At 38.8% G+C, this 22,974-nt stretch overlaps 1 protein-coding gene across 3 annotated transcripts in view; it reads left to right on the top strand.

The window, feature by feature from the left end:
- The first annotated feature begins 300 nt into the window (after nt 1–300).
- Nucleotides 301–22,974, top strand: part of klhl13 (kelch-like family member 13) — a 38,422-nt gene continuing 15,748 nt past the window's right edge. Inside the window, exons 1-2 of one of the 3 annotated variants that reach the window (XM_041952172.1) lie at nt 301–361; nt 1,840–1,911. In XM_041952172.1, the coding sequence (XP_041808106.1) occupies nt 1,859–1,911 (53 nt within the window). In that variant the 5' untranslated portion in view covers nt 301–361; nt 1,840–1,858. Of the gene's footprint in view, nt 362–1,839; nt 1,912–7,915; nt 8,015–18,303; nt 18,376–22,974 lie in introns of those variants that run through there. The other 2 variants (XM_041952173.1, XM_041952171.1) reach the window with 2 other exon arrangements.

Here is a 22,974-nt window from a genome sequence, read left to right as displayed (position 1 = left end):
CTGTAAGTTCACACTTTCAACAGGGAGCCTATCGTTTTACTAGTAAATGCAGCTGGACACCCTCTAAATTACCATATTCATCATTTTTAAGCAAAGCACATGTAGACATTTATGACAGACTACAAATGCCTCAAAGAAAGACGACTCCTCGTAAGAACCACTTTATTTAGTAACGGAAGTTTTGAGCCAATGAGAAAAGATTGCCATACTCTTCCACCAATGGAAAGTGTGGATGCTCCTGCTCTCCTAGTAAGCGACGACCGGATTGGATAAAACAAGGAAGGAGGCTTCATGGTATAAGTGGATTTGAGGGCTTGGAAGGAAAACAAGGACGCTGGTTAACGTTATCTCGTTGTTGAAGGTATGGAATTTGCTTTATAAAAGTTTACAGAGTGATTTTGAGATACATATGGTGATTGAAATATCGTATACAGTGTATCGAGCGCAACAAATACCAGATTGACAATTAGTCACAATCATTTTGTTGGTGGTGGCAAACCTACCAACCAACCACACTAACTAATAACTAACCCAACTAACTCATGTTAAGACCCTGGTCGTTTAGGTTGTTCTTAGTTAAGACAACATAGCTATCGGACGATAATTAACAGTAACTAACTTGACAGCCATGTAGTCGACTGTCCTAATGTAACGTTATTTCAGGCTAGCCAGTGTTGACGTTAAAGGGTTAGCTTGGCTAGCCATGTTAGCTTAGCCTGTTCCCACTGGAGATGTCAGGACTGTGTTGAGGCAACATGGCCAGAACATTAGCAAAGCTCCTATATGACAGCGTTTCCTCTTGTGACAATATCATCGTTCTGTACGGCTAAATAGTAACATTTTACATGACGATAGCCTAAAGCTTTTGCTAGCAAGCAAGTCAGCTACCTCGCGTGGACTTAGTTTCTCCCCACATGTATGTCACTTGCCATGCTAGCTTTAAAAGGACTAACCTCTGCGGCTTCGTGTCAGGTTGAGAGCTCAGCGCACTTTGCAGAGGCAAACTGTCAACTCCATCAGTTTTGTGTCACTTTAACGTGTTATAACAATAGGAGCCATGCAGTAACTATTAGAGAAACTTTGACGTTACTTTATCCAAATGTGTGTTATGGTACCAGTTGCCATTCTTTAAAATAATCGATACCAATGTCAGTAACCTTCCACCCTTTCTTTTGTACATAATGTAAGTTGAATTTCAAATGAGGAAGATCGTTCTGTCAAGTAACACACACGGCAGATATTTTTAGTTTTAATTAGCCTAGTTCTGTATAAAGCAACAAGTTAGTAATGTGATGCAACTGTCACATTCCAGCAGGGGATGGAGATCAAGAAACGCCTGTTCACCTTTCCCCCTGGCACCAGTATTAGGCCATTTTCAGACAATTTTGAAACATGTAAATTTGAAGTTATGTTGTTAATTTCTATTTCACTGACCATTTCAGTTGCAGAAAAATAAGCAATGAGATGCGTATTTAGATTTCTACAACTGTGTGTAACTGGTAGGCATGTTTGTTGTTACATACAATGATGACTTTGTTTTCAGTGTGGGCTTATCTTTTAAGCCAGATTCAGAAAACTCGATTCTTGCATGACTAGCTGTATGGAAACTGTTTCTCAGTTGAAACACTCCGATATTGTCCTCATTAGGAAGCAGCTTGTATCTAGAATAATGTGCAGACTGTAATACATAAAGAAGGAAGTTCTGTTAAAATGAATGAATCAAGACTCATTTACACACAACAGCTTTATCTTGTGTTTCCTGACTGAGATTGAATGTTTGTTTTTTTTGGAAGAAATACTTTATACAAATGTTGAAAGTATGATATTTTTGTTTTTGAGGTGAGGTTTTGGCGAGGGTATGGAGCACCCTGTTCACAGAGGGGAGACAATGCCCATCGGACTGCATGACAGGTAATGCACAATGTCTCATATTCCATCATATTCCATTATTTAATTTTAAAAGCAACTTATTGACACGTAATAAAAGGTTGACTGTTCTTAAAACGCATACAGTGCAGCAGTTATCAGTCTTGCGTTTAGATGTGGCTAGGAGATAGCTTCCACCTGGAATCAGTGGTCTTAATTAGGTAATCCCTGATTAGGCTGGAAGAAAGAATAGAAGAAGGGCTGTGGTTATCAACCACCAGGATTGAGAACCACTGCTGAGAGTCTGACCAGAGTCTCGCTGAAAGACAACAGCATTTCTGCTACATTAATTCATCTGTGGCAGTTTACCTCGCCTCACTGGTTTGTGCACATTGTTGGCTAATTTATCGCTATTTGCCAGAAGTCATTCTGTCACTCAAACAATCTTGTCACAGCCTCCTTTGCCTATACAAAAACTGAAGCTGTGTTTTTCATCTGGGCTCGGTGTCGGTGCTGGAAAAACAAGCACATGTTTTTAAGAGCAGACCCTTGTTCCCTACCAGTGAGTCAAATTACCTAACCAGACCAGGGAGTTAAATAGCAACAATCACTTTGAATAACAAAGTCTGTATTGGATCAGTAACAGAATATCAGGAAATGTTAGTGAGTAGCATATACATATCAAGATTACTACCAACATCCCACATATCACCACCAAATTAAATTCTTTCGTCATACTAATTGCTTGTCTGTGTCCCAGCATTGTCTTCTTGTACAGCAACAACTCAATGCACTTTGACCCATTTAAAATAAGCATTAAAGGGATGTGCTGTATGTACAAACTCTGAGACTCTTTTTGTTGATGTACAGTGCTCTGTCTTTTTCTGTATGAGAGAAAATGACAGGCAGAGAGACATATTTGACAAGTTTTTCTTGACTTGGCTACTAATTTAGGAAGCCGCAGAGGAGTTAATTGTAAGACTAATGGGTCTCTTGCACCAGGAACATCATATGTGTGACCTTAACAGAAACACCTGTTCCTCCCTATCAGCTATGATTAGGCACACCTGAACAGATGAATATCAGAAAGAAATATACTTTGGGCTTATACCAAATACTTCAAAACCAGCTTTGTGCTTCCCGGAGAGATTCCTTATTTTTGGGTCTCACCTGTTTCTCTGGGACCTAACTTTCTCCAGTAAACAGTGACTGGTATATTTATGTGGTAATTACTCTGCAATGCCTATTTAGATAAAATTTGTCATAATTTTTGAAGTGGTGCTCAGTTTTTTTTTTTTTTTTTTCACAAAACAAGGAAGAGGATGGGAGAGTCTGTGTAAAATTCTGTCAATGTTGTTGATCGCGTGTGACTTTATATTTTGAAAGTCACATATTTTAACAATAGAATGCTAGAACGTCGCCAATATATTTAGAGGTTGCCATTGGCAACCTAAATCCTTGCCTACTGCAGTTTGAATGTAAGATGTTGCTCTGGTTAAACAGTGGGGTTGAACTAAAATATGTTTTCATTATCAGTTAATCTCAATCAATGGATGAGTTATTTTCTCTGTGAAATATCATAACTGTAAAATAGTGAAAATTGTCAATCACATTCAAATTGACTAAGTTGCCATATTAGATTACCCAAAGACATTCAGGCTACTGTCCTAGAAAACCAGCAAATATTTACATTTGAGAATCTGCAATCAGAAAAATGTTTGGCATATTTAGCAAAAATAACTAAAGTAGTTTCTGATTAATTTTCTCTTGATTGAACTATTTGTCTAATAACTTCAGCTATATTCCACAATGTTTGCTTTTTGCAAAAGTATTATATTGCAGCAGTGTATTAATGGAATGCAGCATATGGGGTTGATTACCCAGTTTTATAGAAACTATGGGATTACTTCTGAAAAAGCGAAAGTGTGATTTCTGAAACCCTGTAGTAGAGATTGAGAAGTGACTTCTAGCTCTCTAAGCCAATTGCAAAGATTTGGCACATGCTTAAAGGACCTCAATTGTTGCATTAATTCTTCATATGGTGAGAAAATACAGAAAATCAGTCCTATTTGTTTCATCTGCCTTGTCAGTCATATTGTGTAAAGACTGCAGTTGTATTGAACCTGAAGATCGATAACCTTGTGGTAGTTTTGCATTACCAGGTCTGCACGCATGACAACAACCAATTTGTGTGACGAGATGGCCATTTCATATTGTATTCAGCCATGTAGCTCAAGACACAGATGCCAGCCAGTTAAACCCTAGGCTGCTTGAAAATTATGAGTGTAGATGAAAGATCAGATATCATATTTACTGACTTATACTGATCTGGTGTTTTATTTCTTGTGTATTTTACTGTAGGTAGCACCAAATGATGGCACACAGACTAAGATCTTGAAGTTAAACCTGCATATTGAAATACTCAGGAAAGCAGCTTGCCCTTTTCTGTCTGTGTGATCCAATGTGCTGGTAAAGGATTGTCCTTTACTTGTGAACAGAACTTTGACTTGGAGGTGGATGAGACACTATTCCAAATGGATGGGCAGTTATGGAACACAATTTTCAGTGTAAAGTGCTCTAAATAATGCAGGCGCAGGCAGAGTGCAGACAGTCTATCCACAGCATAAGCATTTAAAGGTGTTGTCGAGCCAAACAGTTCTGGGGGCTCCCTGAGAAGAGCTGCCTGCTGGGGAGCTCTCCCCAAGAACTACATACCTTCAAGGGCTTCGGGAGTTGTATACAACATCTAACCTTTGCTGTTCACAGGCCTAGAATTTCCTAATTTCCTTTTAAATGAACATCTTAACTGCAGGCATTAGAGGTGTGGTGTTTTTGGGAGGAGAGTAATACAGTGGAACTGAGGGTAACAGGTGTAGCGCTGAGCTCTCAGGCTTTGACTAAAGAGACGGCATGACTGCTGCCCTTGCAGTACAGCCAAGGTCATGCTGCCATTTAGAGTGTAAGCTGGGTGGGAGAAGGGTGAAGGCCGGAAAGTTTGATGACAAGGTTGTTGTGAGGATGGAGCTGCAGGTGATGGAAAATCGAGCTTCCCTGGGGGCATGCACATACGTGGACATAAGGTAGCATTTAGCCTCAAAAAGGTATCCAGGATTTTCTTTTTGTGTGTGTCATAATGCTAGAGTGAGAAAATTGTTCTTTTAAAGTTAAGTCATCAACAATACTACAGCCATGATGGTATGGTTTGTAGGCGAGGACGGATGTGTGTCATGTGCAGAAATATCCCCTACAGACTGAGCATTGTACTTTGATACTAGAACATAACATTGACAAATATACAGCATTGTTTTATACTGCACAGGACAGAATCCACTGGAACTGCACCCACATGCATCTTGTTTAGTGTGAATGGTCTGCTCTTATTATACAGTACACTCTGTGACACATGCTTCAACTGCCATGCAGACCATGTGACCAGTCGGGGCCGAACAGGTGTTGCACATCAGTTGCTAGAGCGTTTTATATAGTTTTAAAGCTTCACTTTTACCTAAAATAACCTTGTTATGATTTATAGAATTATGAATTACATCAGAAGTTGCTGTTTCTTAATCTCTTGTGCAATAATCCAACAAATCTAATTGATTTGATAAAAGTGGGGCAAGATAACAGGCATAACTTCTGTTTGCAGTGAGATATGACTTTTTTTCTTTTTTGGTTACCACATTAAGTACAGCGTTGCACCAGTCAACTGCTTAAACCTGCTTTAATTTTTTTACACAAAGGGTTTTAATTGGAGAGTTGATGGGGAACCCTGGTGGCCTAGGGGTTAAGGCGGCAGTACACTCTATTAGAAGTGCTTGGCAAAGGATCAAACGGCATCGGAAACCTCTTTTGCTCACACTTTTTCTATGTCAGAATTTAGGGGGCTGTGTCTGACAATTTTTGTGGCTTTCCAAAACCGACAGTCCAACCTTCACACCCACTTCATGCAGTGATTGGTATGTATGCAGTGTTCGAACTTTTCTGTCATGCCCTCGTTTTTTCCATTCCTTTCATTCATATCTGTCATGTTTTGCGTGATCAACCGAGCATGCTTCGTAAAAGTTGGACCCAATCTACATGTGTATATTTATTGGTAGTTTTCATGATCTGTGCTGAACCTGTCTCAAGTTTAGCTCACTAAATTCATGAATGACTTTGCTGAAGCAAAGTGCCATTTTCGTTTCAGACAGCGTGTTCAGTCTCGCTTGTTTCAAGTGTGCTGCAGGCTTAACTGTATCAAGTTTAATAACATCATCACAGAAAAGCTGGTTTGCCCAGTAAATGATTATGAAGTGGAAATAACGGCATTGAAAGGAAGATTCGGATTCAAAACTTAGTAGGTTTAGTTCTAAAAATACAAGAATGGTGTTAGTTGTTTGGTTCATTTTGTGGCTCATGGTGCATGCTGGTTGGCTCGCTGTTACCATACTAATTAGGTTAGCAGAGAGGCTGATGGGCTGGTTAGTTCGACGTATTGTTAGCTGGTTGTTATTCATTCAATTGCTGTTAACGATGGTAGTTAGTGCTGTTGTAGACATGAGCATAACCTGTGTGTGTGCGAGTGTAAGTGTATGCATGTGCAATCTTACTCACAAATTCATGTCAATTTATGTTGATGTTGTTTTTGGTAAGACTGGTCCAGGGACATGATTCAGGAGTTGCTAACTACTGCCAATCGATAAGCCCAGTTAGACCATCAGTTATACAGCGATGGTGGTTGACAACTTAGCCGGCCAACCTGAGCGCGTACAATGTACTGTATACTGATATAAGACTGGGTCAACTTAGTATCTGCTCTTTGCTTTGGTGAGAATAAGATTTCAAGGCTGCTCAGAATTAAGCCAGGTCAGGGCTAGGTGTTGTCTCCTGTTAGAGGGCTCAGTAGATTAATGACGGCAATTGCTGGTACCGACTTCAGGGCCTAATCACAGATCAAAAACATAATTTAACGTGATTACTGAAATTCCATTGAGGCGCTCACCCGACTTTTGACACATTTTACTGTGTATTGTTGTGAAACAGTGTAGAAATGTATCACCTTAAAACTGTTGAGTTCATGAAATTGTGATTGGCACTTTTTAGCAGTTTGTAATAGTCATTTAATATATAAGGTGTTTGCTGAACAGTGTTAGTCCACCTTTTATTGCTTTATATTGAATGCACTATGGCTGGCTGCACTCATGAATGCTCCAGAATAATGCTAATTTTTCCCACTGTCTACTTTGTTTAACCCAAGCACAAAACACAGTGTTCAAAAATGATATGTGGGAAAAGCCAATATGTTAAGTAGAGCAATCTGTGAGCATTTTTTTGAATTACCACATATTTTGCCTATGAATGCCTCAAAAATTTAAATACCATGGTATTAAAGCATATGGTGAAAAGATAATACAAATTTTAAATCTATAGCACTTCCTCATAACATCTCCTAAAAAAGCAATATGTCTGTAGTGCTCCTTTTTGTTTTCTGAAACATAATTTATAAACTTAAAACGTATCCTTCGACACATAGGGAATAACAGGACATAACTGAAAAGTTAGACTTCCAATTGTAGATTTTATTTTTGCACCATTGACTGAAATAAAATTTTTACTTCCACAAAAATCACATTTTAAGTGAGTTTTTTTCTTCTTCTCCTTTATCTGGCTTCCAATTCTTTCCATGGAAAGCCCTGAACTGTAATCACAACTCCTTTAACAAGGTGGCACTGTTGCTTAGCTACTCGGCTATTCACAAACCCTGAAAGGGTGATGGGAAGGCAGGGCTTTTTCCCCCTCCTACCACGAGACAGCCGTGAATGCAGCAGGGCAAGTAGTCGTGGTGGATGCAATCTATTGGCTTCTCAGTGCTGCTGCTAAAGTCACAACCCTGACTGTAGCCTGCACTGCCTCTACCACAGTATCTCTGTAGCTGCTGCTGCTGCCGCTGCTGCTCTCCCTCCCCCTTTAATGGTGTGGGCAGAGTGGGATGGAAGACTGCATTGGAAACCTTTTCATGGAAATGGTCTTTGCTGTTGGTATTGCTGTAGCACCGTTCTGGTGACAACAACATGCCGTTGAAATGGAAAAGCGGTTCTCCTGTCAGCTGGAAATTCCCAGTGCCAGTTCTTAAGACATCCAGGTCCTCACCCCTTTCGCCTGCCTACATGTGAGTAATAGCTAAATAGCATTTACGTTATAGCGTTGTGGCAGTATATATGGAGATGCATGTGTTTGCCTTTTCGTATTGAATTTTTTTTTTTCAAATTTATATGATAGCTTTTTTTTTCTTTTCTTTCTTTTCTCTTTTTTTTTTTGTTTCAGCCCTAATTAGGCAGGATGCAATTGAGCCTTGTAGTGTGTCAAGAGATTTGCCTTGTCCAACATGCATTTTATGGTTTGCTGACAGAATGCTTTGCTCTTGAGCGGAAGGACTCATTTTGCCGCTAGTCTCTGGACATGGCAAGCACCACATCCCCTACTCTTGCCCTCTCCCTGTGGCTATGTTTATTTGGGAACAGGGACTCAGCAGCTTGGGAGGAGCCTGCCTTTGTCAGGATGTCTGGCGTGCCCTGGTTTAGAAGCTATTGTCATCTGCTACTGTTCAGAAGGGGGGGAGGGTAGAATGGAAGTGCTCCTCACAGCCTCACACCATCCTCTCTCTTACCCCTTTTCTTGAGCTCTGCTGAAATGGACAAGTGTCTTGCTTGACTTTTGACCAGTAGCATGGCTTTGGCCTATAGAGTGACAGCCAAAATCTTGAGAAAACCCCAACCCAGCTTACATGACAAGCTAGGCTAGCTTATAGCCTGAAGGCAATTCCATAGGCTAACACGGCTCACTTGGATGCTTGTTTGTTTTTCTTTCAAAATTGGATTTACATAGTCTCCAGTTATCTTGCAGCTTCACTGATGAGCTTAAGAGCTTAATTTTGCTTGTTTTAACGAAATGTTTATTTTGAATATTACTGCATCAGAGCCAGAGAAATATATGCTCTACCCTCTGTCTTTGCACATTTTCCTTTCAATGTCCTCAGTGAAACAGGTGACATATGCACCATGGCTAATTCTAACTGTACAAAATATGTCTGTACGTTTAACACATACTGTAGCCCTGACCCTCCAAGTAAACCTTACGGAAGTCTTGACTAAATGGTCTGACTTTGTAAGCTCTTCACAAAATGTCATGGACAAATGAAAATGAATGCTCTACTATTGGCGCCACTGAGTTGGGAAATGTGATTTTAATCTTTCTTTAACTTTGGAAGTTTAGCTGGAATACCCTGCTTCATACATACACATACACAGTCACTCACATTTGAAAACTGGAAGCTATCCAGTACAAGTCTTACAGTCTTATCTGTTGGCCACTGAGCAGCTCCTCTGGAGCAGGTGGGGGTTGACGGCCTTGCTCAAGGGCACCTTAATGGTTGTTGCAATTGAGGGGCACACACTGTTTTTTTTTTTTCCTTCCCCACCCAGATTTATCCAGACAGTCTGTAGATTACCCAGGTAACCTTCCAGGCATTTTAGCCTCCGTGCTAATATTGTGTTATAGGCTCTGTAAATAAAAATCTGTAGATTTATCAAAAATATGTTTGAGTACATTAATGGAATAAGTTGCCAACAATGAACTGAAATCTCTGTCTAGATCTCAATCTTGTTAACACACATTTGAAAAAGTCTAGTCTGCAGATGTGTTGGCTGTATGCTTCATTGTTGGGATTTATTTGTGGTCTTGATGTGTAATAAACCTCCATCAAAATAAGGACCACAGTGAAACACCAAAGTGGGACCATAGATGCAAAAAATACATTTCTTACTGGTAAATGTTTTTGAATGTCATGGACCTCTTTTTTTTCCTGTGGCTCCACATGCATTTTTTCACTCAATTAAATCCCTTGTAGTCTGTCCATAACAACACAGCACGTTTCCGCTTCCACAGTCTATATATTTCTATATAAATAGTCAAAGAGCAGCAGTGTGCTGAACATTTCTATGTGGTATACTTGGTTATATTATGATATTTAATCTTGATAGATCATCCTTTTTTTTTTTTACTGGTATCATTTTTGCTTATTTGCAGTGTATCTCAAAACTCTGTGTTTTCTTTAAGTAAATCATCCTTGTTTCAACATGTTGACTTAAATAGTCAACATGTCTTTTTGAGGACTATGACAACCCTCTAAATGAAAGTGCAAGGACGAGACTGCATCAAGTCTACTAATGTGGCTGCGGACGGCCCTTGCGTGTCTTCATGGGAGATTGTGTGCACACGCTGGCAAGTGAAGCATATTCAATCCTTGAGGCTCCACCTTACTCTGCCCAGTGTGGCTCTGCCCCACCAGACCACTTACTATTTTGAAACGTGCATATTGTAAGATGTGTTTTTAGGCAGGCTGATATTGGGTCCCCAATTATAGGTTACTCTGTGGCCAGGGAGAAGTCACTCTTTATAGGCCCTTTGAGCGGTGCCTCTGTCAGTTTGGCTTTAGAGACATTTTTAACTTGCTATGTTGCTGTGCTGCTAGGGTAATCCTTGTATCAAAGCAGCAGAATGATGGCAGACACAGGAGAGAGTTTTTTAATTGTCAGACGTAGATGAGATGATGTATCAAGAATTAACATTTGTTTGTGCTTTCTTGTTTGAAACCGCCCTAATCTATATAAAGACTGGTGAAACTGCATGTGGTGCAGATTTCATGCTACCAAGGAATGGTTAAGGTTCACTGGTTCACTGGGCTGGTATGGCCCATGCAATACTCTTCAGCTTAGTAAAACGTCATTGGGTTAATGTTTCATTCCACAAAAAAAGTCCTTGAAATGAATGCCATCCCTCATCCTACAGTGCTTCAGTATTCAGCACTTAATATGTGTGACGGCTGTCTTTAGTAATCACCTCTTGGAGGCGTCATGGTGAGCCAGCAGCCTTAGCTGCGGCAAAGCCTGTTCGATTCCAGTCAGAGACTTTTAGGAGATGTCATACCCCTTTTCTCTCTCCCCACTTCCCCTGTCACTCTATTTCAACAGTCTCATTAAGGCGAAATGCTAGAAAATCAATCCCTTTAAGAAAATCTATAAAATGAGCCATATCTTGCACATTTTGACCTTCATCTTTAGCTTCAGCGCATCAGAGTCTATAAGTGATTTATCTGCTGCTGGTTCTTCTGATTTTCTGTATGTTTTTGTTTTAAAGAAATGCACGTTTTTTGTTTTTTTTTTTTAAATACAACCTTCTCTAAACATGCTGGCTGCTTGTAAAATGGCTTGAGACTTTACTCAAAGCCACCCAGTCTTTAGAAATGTCTCTAGTGTAGCAAGTGTAAAGACTATAGTAAAAGCCAGTGTGACCAAATTAAACTCCATGCAGGTTGTGCAGGTATAGGTAAAGTGAAAGCTTTAAAAGTCTGTTAACAGATTTTTGTGAACGTAGATGCTTCACATGTCTCATGTGGCTGTCAAATCCTTCTGCTGCTGCTGAAACCCAGACTCTGAGGTAAATGGACCATTAGTTTACAGACGTTTCTTTGAAGCCTATTACCAACCCAGATTCATTCGTTCAATCGATTAAACAGTTCATCTATTCTAAAATAATCAGCACGCAGTTGATTTGACAGATGACATCAAAATGAACGAGAGCTTTTCATCTACTTTGAATTTGAACAGCCACTGACAAAAAAAGACATTTTCCAAAGTTAAAAATACATAAAACAGTGGAATTATACTTGGGTGGTCTCACCAGATATATGATTTGTGTTAATTGGACCCAGTCAGGGAGGATATGCCATCAAAGATGTTTAAACTACAATGCTGCTCTTACAGGTGACACATACAAGAGCACACATTATTTGGATACATATTTGAACATATAGAATATGCGCCTTCAGGGCTGTTTTTGATGTGTTTGTTACTCGTATCTTTTATTCTTACACGTGTCAGCTGGTGTGTTGTGCCACATCAGCTAAAAGTAGCTAAACTCAAACCCATGCTCTTAAATGAAGTTATTGCAAGTGAATTATGAATGTGCTTTTTAAATGCCTGGCTAGATGAGACATGATATTTTTTTCATAAAACATTTCAAATTGCGGTGGAGCTTTTAATTTACCTGCCCGCCCTTTAAAATGGACATTAAGTTCTTGCTGACTTGTGGCCATTTTGTACAAAACGCAATAGTCACCCAGGGATCATTTATTTTCATTGAAAGGCCGGAGGGGAGGCACAGGCAGTCTGGCTGGCAGAGCATCAAGTGAGTTCAGTCAGGTGAAACTGTCATGTCTGTTCTCATCTCTCTCTGTCTCTCTCTCTGTCTCTAAGTCTCTGTCTCTCTCTCTCTCTCTCTCCGTGTGTGTCACAGATTCGCTCACTCAAAGTTAAACTGTGGTGAAGTTTGGTTTCAGTGTTAAGTTTCATGAGTTTCAGCGCACAGTTAGCCAGTCGGTGGATGTCGTTATGACAATACAGAGACTTGATTGAAGTCCCTCATCGGATGCATCATAACAGATTGACCATGCTCCTGTGTAGGTGTCAGCACACATTGTAGCATAAGAAAAGAACCTTTAGAGTCCCCAAAATTAAAGTGTGACTTGCAAAATGAATAATAGTACGGTACTCTGCTTTAAAAGAAATCTGCAGGGCGACTGTACAGCTGTTACTGTCAAGCCCAGAGAGAACATTTGGCCAAAAATGTGTCACTGCAGGTTTAAAGAGTGGATTGGAAAAGCAAATCTCTATCCAGTTGACAGCAGAGGTTCCCAGACCTCCTATTTGAGTAGATAATTTTGAATCCTGACTCTATCGGCAGGTTCTGAGCTACCTTACACTTTGCCACTTCCATGCTTTTACACTTTGTTGCTTTGCTAGGGCTGTAAGGTTTCTTCCACTCAAGAGATACGCATTGTGAATTCAGAAGTTGTAATTGGCCACACATAATGGAATGTGTACCACACCAGGACGGTCAGGGAAATGCATTTAAACTTCAGTATTGCTGATCTATATGATTGTGGAAAGATCTGCAGTTAATTGAGCATCCGTGTTTAGATAATGACTTATTAAGCCCCTTTGTATGCAAAGCTATGCCTCTCTGCTCATTTGAGTCCAGGCAAAATTATGCTGACACTTCTTATTCCCTATTGCTTTGACACGTCTCTTGCCTTGTTGTTTAGGATCTGGATTCATCCCCTGCTTAGCCAGAATAATTCCTCATTTCTGCAGTGATTCCACAGTTCAGCGTATTTTGTAGCTATTTCTGAAAATGATTATGCAAGCTTTCTTTACAAATTGGTATTATTCTGGCTGCAGTTGTCCTTTTGGTTCGCACGTACTCAGCTGGGTCATGTTCCTGCTTCCAGCATCCTTCAGGTTGATTAAGCATTTGGTACATGTTGACAGATTGTCTGCTCCACCCACACGCAAACACGTTATGATGCTTATGAAGCTTAACCACTTGTAGTGCTTGTTGAAACTGTGTGTTTTTTTTTTAAACTTAATTTTAGGTACTCATAAATTCCCCAGCCCTTTTTTTATGTAAAAGCCTTGACCTTTAAGTGTCTTTGATTATAAAGTGTGATTACAGACTCATTATGGCGTACCGACTGCCAAGGTTACTTGCAGTGATTTTGGTTAGGATCATGGATAGTTTGTCCTGGACCGAGAGAGCTACAAATGCTTGAATATATAAGTGGGCCTGATGCTTAATAGTTCGCTCTACATTTATACCTGGTCAAAAACGTGGCAACACACACAGTCAAGCAACATAATCCTTAAACACAGAGGCTTCATGCAGTTCACATATCTGTCAGCATTTACTTCTTGACACCCTGGGTGGTCGTTTTCTCATTTTGTTTCCCCCATTTTGCAGATTTTCTTTGCACTTTTACTGAAGCGCATAAAGACATCCTCTCATAAATAGTGGCATATTTCAATACTATAACTCCTGTTTTTCTTTCAGTGATAAAAGCCTTTCAAAAAAAGCCAGTTTTTTAGTTTCCAGCAGTTCAATTACAACCTATGGTTTCCATGAAATTCCTTTTTTTAAATAAAAATTCCATGTGTGATTTTTAGCATTTGAAAGAGAAACTATTTAGCCTATGAATAGTACATTGCAGCTATCCATTCAGTGGGTTAAGCCAGAGTATTATTAAGGGAAGTGCCAATTTTCATCAGAATGGGCAAAGCAAACAACATTTGTCAGACACGTGAGGCACAGATGTTTGAAATGGTCTGATAAGTGATTGCTTCCTTTTCACTGGAACTCTATGAATGGAGGAAAAATACAAGGGAGTGTCTCCACCGAATAGATTGTGAATCATAATTGTAAAAGAAGGCAGTATTCATTTTGATGATAAACATAATCACATTTTAAATGTTGCAATCTATCTGCCATACCACATTTTAGGTGCACCGCAGTTTGTTTGATGGAATAGAGACAATATGAGAGAAGAATTTCAAGACCGCACAAGTACCTCCCTTTCTCTGCCCTGCTGCTTCTTGCTGTATGTGGTGGGAAAAGGGAAACAAGCGCTGCACCCAATTCTGTGAAATGGTGAGAGAATTTCTCACTTTTTCCTCTCAGTTGCTAATTTCTCAGTTGAGTTGGGGGGAAAAAGTGTTGGCACTGCAGGGAAGGTGGAGAAGCTTGAAAAATATGCCGCTGCTGAATCTAAGAATATTTGTTTACTAAAATATAATACCCCATGCGATAATCATATGGCTTGTCTCATGCTGTACCTTGATATGTGTGGTGTTTATTGTAGGTCGAACTATGCTAATAAGTAAGCAAAATATATTTTTTGAAATGACATCCACATATAACCTGTGCAGTATCAATAATCCAGGTGATAGCGTACTGTACAACCCCAGTTCCAAAAAATGTGTGACGCAGTCTAAAATGTAAATACTGACTCTTCCTGAACCTGTTTACCTGTGGAATGTTCCATACAGGTGTTTTTTCTGAGTCTTTTGTTTGTTAGAAACATGTCGCTGGCATCAAATTCAGAATAAGCAGATATTTACAAAAATCAATGAAGCTGATGAGATAAAACATTAAATTATCACTTTTGGGTTTATTTATGTCTAACACAGCATATAGACTCTTTTGGAATCGGGGTTGAATGTTTGCAAATAGGGTTCAGTTTTGTGATGCTGCTGTAGGATTGTTGCTATAATAATGTTTGAGGCTGTGGTCGGTCTGGTTCTGATGTATTGTTTTGCATAATATTGGACGGCATTTCCAATTTTTTTATGGCTATGAAAGTTGATTTAACACCAAGTTTCATGAAAATAGAATGTATTGGATTGCATTACATTATATTGGGGTTTCTATTTTCTTTATTTCTACGAACATTACTTGAACGCTACTGCATCATAAGACCCCCTGCCCCCCAGGAGTAAAAGCTTTATTGCATTGCCATTCTCAGTGATTGAGAAGACTCTTCAGTTTAGACGTCTGTCATTGCTCTGCTTGCTAGAGAAATAAGGATTTCCCTCCTGACTCAACTTGCATCACTTCAGAGGTTTTCCGAGAGTTGCCCTTGTTTTGTTTCCATGCACCTTGTCACCTTCTCTTATGCCTTTCTATTTTGTAGTGGTTTGGATTCAGCTGCTGAAGTGCATGTTGTGACAACACTAGCCAGACTGTAGGAGTCTTGTGATCTTATTGTTAATGGGGAAGAGGTATCATATATATATATATATATATATATATATATATATATATATATATATATATATATATATATATATATATATATATATATATATATATATATATATATATATATATATATATATATATATATATATATATATATATATATATATATATATATATATATATATATGTTGCTCCAAAAAAGGAGCAACACCAACATCTTTGAGCTGTAAGCAACTAGCAAAATTAAATGAAACTTTTAAATGTCTGCGTAATGCATTTTGTGCCAGAATTAGCCCAAGAAAAATGGGCTACAATCAATTTTTCATTAGCAATAGATCCTTTTTATCTGGGATTTCTGGCTTCCTTTTTTTTTCTTTTTAAAGATCGCTCTTAGTTCTTGGATATTTTGCTCCAGAAACCAACATCTTTGAGCTGTAAGCAACTAGCAAAATTAAATGAAACTTTTAAATGTCTGCGTAATGCATTTTGTGCCAGAATTAGCCCAAGAAAAATGGGCTACAATCAATTTTTCATTAGCAATAGATCCTTTTTATCTGGGATTTCTGGCTTCCTTTTTTTTTCTTTTTAAAGATCGCTCTTAGTTCTTGGATATTTTGCTCCAGAAACCATGACATTGGTCTTTCAGATGTTCAGAACCTGAAATAGATGATATTAATGAAGTTTCTATCAATGCATGGCTAAGCATGACAAGACAGCAAAGCTATACCCATTAATCTTTTAAGACCCTTCCACTGTCATCCCAAGGAAAGAGCCAAGTTGACTTTAGCTTCCTGAACTGTCACTGGTGGAAGGATGTTTTTAAGCTTTCCACTGACATGCAGGGACGGGATAGGCTGCCATCCTTGTTTTTCTGTTTCTGTCTTTTTCAATCCACCACCATCCTCCTCTGCTTCTTGAGATTTCCTTCGACCCCTCTCTTTCTCCTAATCCTTCTCAAAATCTAAATAAGTCAAAATAAATGTAGACTAGACTTTAACTTCCACTTCCCTCAAAATAGGATCTATCGCAGGGGTGGAGAACCTTTTTTTTCCTATCAAGGGCCATATCAGGATTTATATCATCCTTCGACTAAATTATTGAAAAGCTTGAAAAGGCAATGTCCAGGTTTATTAGTCAGTCTTGAGTGGAACTGAGTCTTTGCAACAGTCAGTTTTGCAAAGAACTGCTCACAAGAGTAGGTTGTCCCAAACAGAAATGCAAACTTCAGTGCATGTCTCCTCAGAATGGGGAAAATCCTCAGGACGTACATACAGGTTATAGAGCTCGGGCAGAGAGAGGTTGTCGTACTGAGCTTTGAGCTTGTTGTTGCTTTGCAGCTCAATGATCTCTTGTTGTAGGTTGTCAGCCACATCAGCGGGTTCCACATGAAACAGCGTAGCAAACATGTTCAGTTCCTTTTTGTTTACTTTTCATGTCCCAAAACCTCATGCCTAATGCCTCAAGGAGTTTTAAACAATTTTTCTTTATCAGCTGCTAGCACCCCCACGGCGGCAACAAGCCACTCTTTCACAAGTTCTCCGTCTTAATGAGTTTTCAACTGCTTCGCAATTACTCGCTCACCACAAAACTTTACTCCATAACATCTTGTTTGGCTGCTTGTTTGGCACTCAAACTCCATCAGAGAGCACATTTGTCCTTGCAACTCATCCAGTTTAGCATGTTTCAAGCTGTAATGAAGTTCGAGTGGCATTTTTCATCACTGCAAGCGTGTCCCCACGAGCTTACTTAAAACAAACTTGTGTGTATTTTATGAATTTCTTCGTGGACCAGATCAGACTGTCTCGTGCGGCACAGAGGCTGGATCTATAGCATGGCTTTCCTGTTAGTTGTCCTTTTCCATTGTTAGCAGCATGTTTTCCCCGGTCCTCATTGTTGGAAGAAAGCAAAAATGGTACACAGAGTTTGAATTGCAGGTCTTGCTTTTCAATTAGTTAGAACATTAAGACAAAAACTTTTTTTTTCTGCACCATAGCTGTACATACCAAGTGCTATGAACATGCCATCCAACTTGTAATGTGATTATGCTGGGAACGTAAGATATAAGATAAGATCAAGTTTTGGTTTTCCGATCAAACACAAAGATAAAAAGCTTTTATCCTCTAATTTATGACTTCAAACTTAACCTGTGGCTAGTGCTTTATATTTGAACTGTTTCATGAAAAACAGATGAAATTGGAGCTTTTTGTGATGATTTTAATTCCCCCTAATTGAAGGCTTCTGACCTGATATACCCTGTAAGAGATAAGCAGTATATATCAAAATTTATCATTTGCTTTGAGGTTTTACACTCAGTTCATCCTCATTTTGTGAAAACTCATCTCACGCACTGTGTTGTGGTGGTAATAGCATCATGCATATCAAATTACTGTGACATTTGTGAATCATTAAACTAATGAAAGCTTTTTAAACATAATTTATAAGGACAAAACTGTTTTTATCAGTGTATCTGAAGGTTCATCTTAATTTTTATCATCTTATTCATCTGAACTTCTTTAGTCATTTTTTTAGGAATTAGTAAAGGAAAAAAGTGATGGACATAAAACAGACCTAAAATATACCCATAATTAGAATCAGTAAGACATTTGACAGGTTAATAGTTAGTGAAATATTCTGTGATGTTTAATAAATGATTTTTCGCATTGGCCAGTACTGAGCTGCAGTAATGCTAGAGTCACAATTATCTTCAAACATGCCACAGATGCATCTCTGTTGCCTGGTGTGTTTGGGGAGAGCAGAACTTTTATGTGGGATGCTGTAGCTGTTGTCTTCTTTGTTTCGTTCCGGCAGCCACCAACACTCCTTTGTGGTTTGGACAACCCACTCTCTCCTCGCTGCCTGTCCGACTTACCACCTGACGGGGTAAATGTACCAGTACATTGCCTGTGCTGTGTGTCAGTGTGACTGTGACCACTGTTCAAGCCCTGCCAGTTTCTCAGCGTTTAGTGGTGTTGTTCACAAATTCCTGCTACACTTGATCCATGATCATCTCCTTGTACAATGTACCTTACTCCTGATCCCATCCTCCGTCATCGTCATTTTAAAATGATACTTTTATTTAAGCAGTAAACATCAAGATTTCTAAGTAATAGACATTCAGCATGTGCAGTCTTCATAATAGAGTTGTACCTACTTTTCCTTGCCTCTTGTGGTAGCAGACATCTGTGTTTTTGTGCTTTTTTTGTCTTTCTTGTTATTTCATCTTCATTGGTCTTCCTACCTGCCCCTCAGATGATCTTCTGCAGCATGTAAAATGAATGACAATTAGGTGCCACATAACCTTAATTTTAATCCATCACATACCCCAAATGTCTTTGGCCTAATCATTAAAGTCTTGAATAAAGACCGCAGTTGACTGTTAGTCAACTGAAGTCTGTCTGTTCAAGTGCAAAGATGTGAGGTGACGCAAAACATTTGATCAATACACCTTTGTTGGCTTTGAGGTCGGCTCGGAGTATCAGAGCCCTAAAGTGAAGTTTCTTTGAGAAGAAAGGAGAAGGGAAGTTTTCATCTCACAGTTCGATAGATAAGGTGGCTATGTCACTTCACCTTTGAGTAACACTAAACATGTCAAATTTCAGAACTTTCTCTCTGTTTTTTTTCACTTCAGTGCTTTTTCTAACCAGGTTACGCAGCCAAAGCTGTGCTGAAATAACTGTGTATGTGTGTTGGAGTGAACAAACTTTTTCCACCTCCAAGTAACCTTAAAACTGTTATAACTCACAACTTTGTGAATAAATATGATTATGCATTTCCAGCATGATGTTCTTTTTTGTTTTCTTTTTTTTTCATACTGCAAAAACAAGAGAGAACAACTCCCAGCATTCTCATTCAGTCTGTTAAGTTAATCAATCACTGTGCAATAGTTTCTTTGACGATAATAATTATAAACCGGACAGTTTCATATTGATGTGCTCATTTTGAACATAACAGAGGCCGTACCATTCTCTGTTTAAGAACAAAGTAATGGGTTCTGCTGCTCTTTCGCACCTTATTCCTTTTGTTGTTTCTTCACAATCCAAAAGCACAACTCTAGCAGCTATAGACACCATGATATGGAAATGCCAGTGAAAGCTTTGTTTTACTAAGTTATGGAGACATGGTTGCTGAGTTATGCGGCCCCTTTCATGGCTGTTGCTGTTAATCTCATGGCTGAATGATAGAGGTCAGCATTTAGGTAGGCCCAACAGAAATCCATTAAATCATTATCCGGGCACAGAGTATTGATTCAACCATTAGTCCAATCTCATTCAGAGCCGTTATGGCCAAATTCTTGTTTAAATGCGTCTTATTGTAATGACACTAATTTAACATCAAATTGCCTCAGGCCATTCTTAAATTGTATTTTAAAAAGAATCTTACACACGTACACTTTCACATTATCATATTTCTGTTATTTCATCAAATTAATATAAAATTGCTGACATTTCTGTCTAATCATATGTGTCATGGTGTGCTATTTATAACAGAATAGAAAGGCAGAGCAGATGTACAAAACAGTATACCTGATAACTCTTATAATACACCTGCATTGAAAGGTTTCAGGGTATATAAAACTGTAAAGACTGCTCTGCCTTTGTTTCAAATAGAATCAGCAACACTGAGTAGCTCACTTGGTACTAATGTTTGTTTTTTCATTTATAAGAACTATCTGTGATCTGTGTCAGGTGCACTGCAGCTGTAATGTTCATATATTGAGTCTGATAAGCAGACAAAGTATTTTTATGAGAGGTTCCTTGTACTGAAGATATTCTTTAGTAATATATTGTTGGCATGCATTTCCTTCTGCACCTGACAAGAATATTACATAGACATTTGTCCTTTTTTAGTGTCAATGCCAGTTGGAATGAGGAAGAGGATTGTTTTCAGGGCAAGTGAAATAAGTGAAGAATATCAGATTATCAGCCTTAAATGTTTATTTCAAATGTGAGGAAGAAGGGTTACTTTAACAAAAGCCTGCCAAACATTATGATAGCATCTGAAAGCTATGATTTATTTAGAAATATTAAATAATGTCCCCTCAAAGCACAGGGGACATTTACTTACAAATGGTTAAACCACTCTGCTAACCACAAAAAAAAAATAAAAAAAATCAAGTGTTCATCCATGCAAGGAGTTAGAGTTGCTTCATTATATAAATAGTCCACCCAAAAAGCATTAGTCTTCTGCGTCTGACAAGCACTGCCTGCTCATGGGTCTTTTTGAAGACACACATTTGCTGCCATGCTGAGCCAGACATTTTTGTAAAAGAATATTATATCAAAACCAGGCCAATCTTCATCTGAAAATGAACATCTTTAATGTCTCAGATACCACATTCATTGACTGTATATTTAATGGAAACTAGTTGTAATATTTTAAGCGCCATTTTAATTCACTGTGTGAAGTCCAGAGCTTTTGTTGGCCATTGTGTTGCATGGCCCTTCTGTCTGTAAATCACCCCTTACTAAAAACAGAGCAGGTTAAGGCACTTTCTAACACAAACCACCCCCATTATTATCAGTCACAAGCCTTAACTTCATGTTATTTAGAAAAATACCGACCTCAAGTCTAGCTTTTGTAGAAATGCTGTAAGAGGTGGGTTGTTTCATCATCTTTTGTTTAACAAATTGCACTCTCAACACCAAGGCCAGCTACTCTCACTTTTCAAAGAAGGTACAGTGGAGCTTGGCGTCAAATACAAAGCAGTACAATCAACATTGTTTGCTTTTGATATTACCTTAAGAGACAGTTATGCTGTTTATAACGGATGACAATTGCTGTGCTGATCTTTGATGATCCACAGACTGTTTCAATTTGTTACCCAAATGAGCTTCATTCTCTAGTGTCAGTTTTGTCAGTACTAAATGTACCCATATCCCCAGAGTATTCCCTTTGGGGCTCTGAGTCACTCTTGCCATCTTTCCACATTCATTCTCTGTGGAGCAGTTAAGGACTTTACATTACATTTCAGTCAGACTGTCCTAGAGCTTGAGAATAGCATACGATTTGGACTTTACAGATGAGAAACACTAATATGTCATGTTCCCACAGAGCATATTTTGTCCTTAGGCAGTTACAGACTCAACAAACAGAGTTGTGTTATGGTGTAGAATCTCTGGATTATAAATCAATTCCATTTCGACACAAAGCTTTCATTTGCCTCAGTCGTTGTTAGCAGTGTCTCTGAAGTTGCGGGGGGTTCTCCCAGAGTGAGGAAAACAGAAATAATGTCTGTGCATGTATTGTGCTTTTATATTTTAGCCACAGTTTTTCTGGAAACTAATGATCTTTTCAATTCTGTGCAGCTCATTTACAAATTCTTAAATTTCATGTCCTCATTCAACTCAGCTATGTAATGTATCATCTCTTAACATGGTTTAGTCCACAGCTATTTGTGTCCTGCTAGAGTCCAAAACACTGTCACTGCATTTAAAAAGAGAAAAACGGTATTATGGTCTGCTTCTCAATAAGCCTCCACAATAACTTCAGTTTTAACACAGTGCAAAAATATGCTAGTGGAGCATCAACTTGATTTGAGTAATTTCACTTTCACCTTCTTCTCTCTGTGATGCGCTTTTTATGCCTTGGATCCTAAAGCTTAAATTATTAAGTGCAATACAGATGTGTTCAATGGAGCAAATGACATGTAAAAATGCAAAGCTCGTCTTGGGCAGGTGCAAGGGGGAAGGCCATGAGGTTAAAGTTTTGAAAGCTAAATCCATTTGCTGAAAAATGCAAGCACCTTCCAAGGGGCATGAATGGGCTGTTCAGTGCATTTTATTGGGAAACTTTTGATATTTGATATCACAGTGGTAAATGGCTGCATTTGTATACAGCTTTCATCCCAAGTACTTTACAATGTGCCTCTCATTCACACAAACACACTGATGGCAGCACGGCCGCCTAAATGGAATCGGTCAATTGTGAAACTAAACTAAAGGTCATGGTCTCACTGAAATACCACAGGCCATTGTGTGTGCACAATAAATATCCACAAATTTCATGGAAATCCAGCAAATAGTTCTTGACCTGATTGTGGCGCTAGATTAAAGGTCAGATATCATTGGGAACGGTCATCTTCATCATCAGACGCGCATGAATATTCATGCTAGATTTCACAACACTCTGGCCAGTTGGTGAAATAATCTTCCTTTGGACCAAACTGTTCTTTGAACAGACTGGCTGACCAACTAACATCACCATCCATAGCCCCCGCTGGCACTGTTGCAACACACTTTCAGTGTTTTGGAAACACGTTAAAGTTTGTCTGTTCCTTCTTCATTAGCTTAGAATTTGTTGCACACTCTTGCATATTGGCACAATGTAACTGCTGATATAAAGCAGTGACTGTAGTTTTATTGAAAGTTAGCGTTGGGTATTTCATAATATGCAGCCAAGACATTTGACTTCTGAATGAGCATAGATAAGACTCATATTAATTACTGATGTTATGGAGAAAAATGTGTGACAGCTAATGTT

This window comes from Chelmon rostratus, chromosome 14 (assembly GCF_017976325.1).
Source record: "Chelmon rostratus isolate fCheRos1 chromosome 14, fCheRos1.pri, whole genome shotgun sequence".
NCBI classification, from domain to species: Eukaryota; Metazoa; Chordata; class Actinopteri; order Chaetodontiformes; family Chaetodontidae; genus Chelmon; species Chelmon rostratus.
The sequence above is the reverse complement of the archived record's forward strand: the minus strand, read 5'-3'. Positions and strand labels throughout refer to the sequence as shown.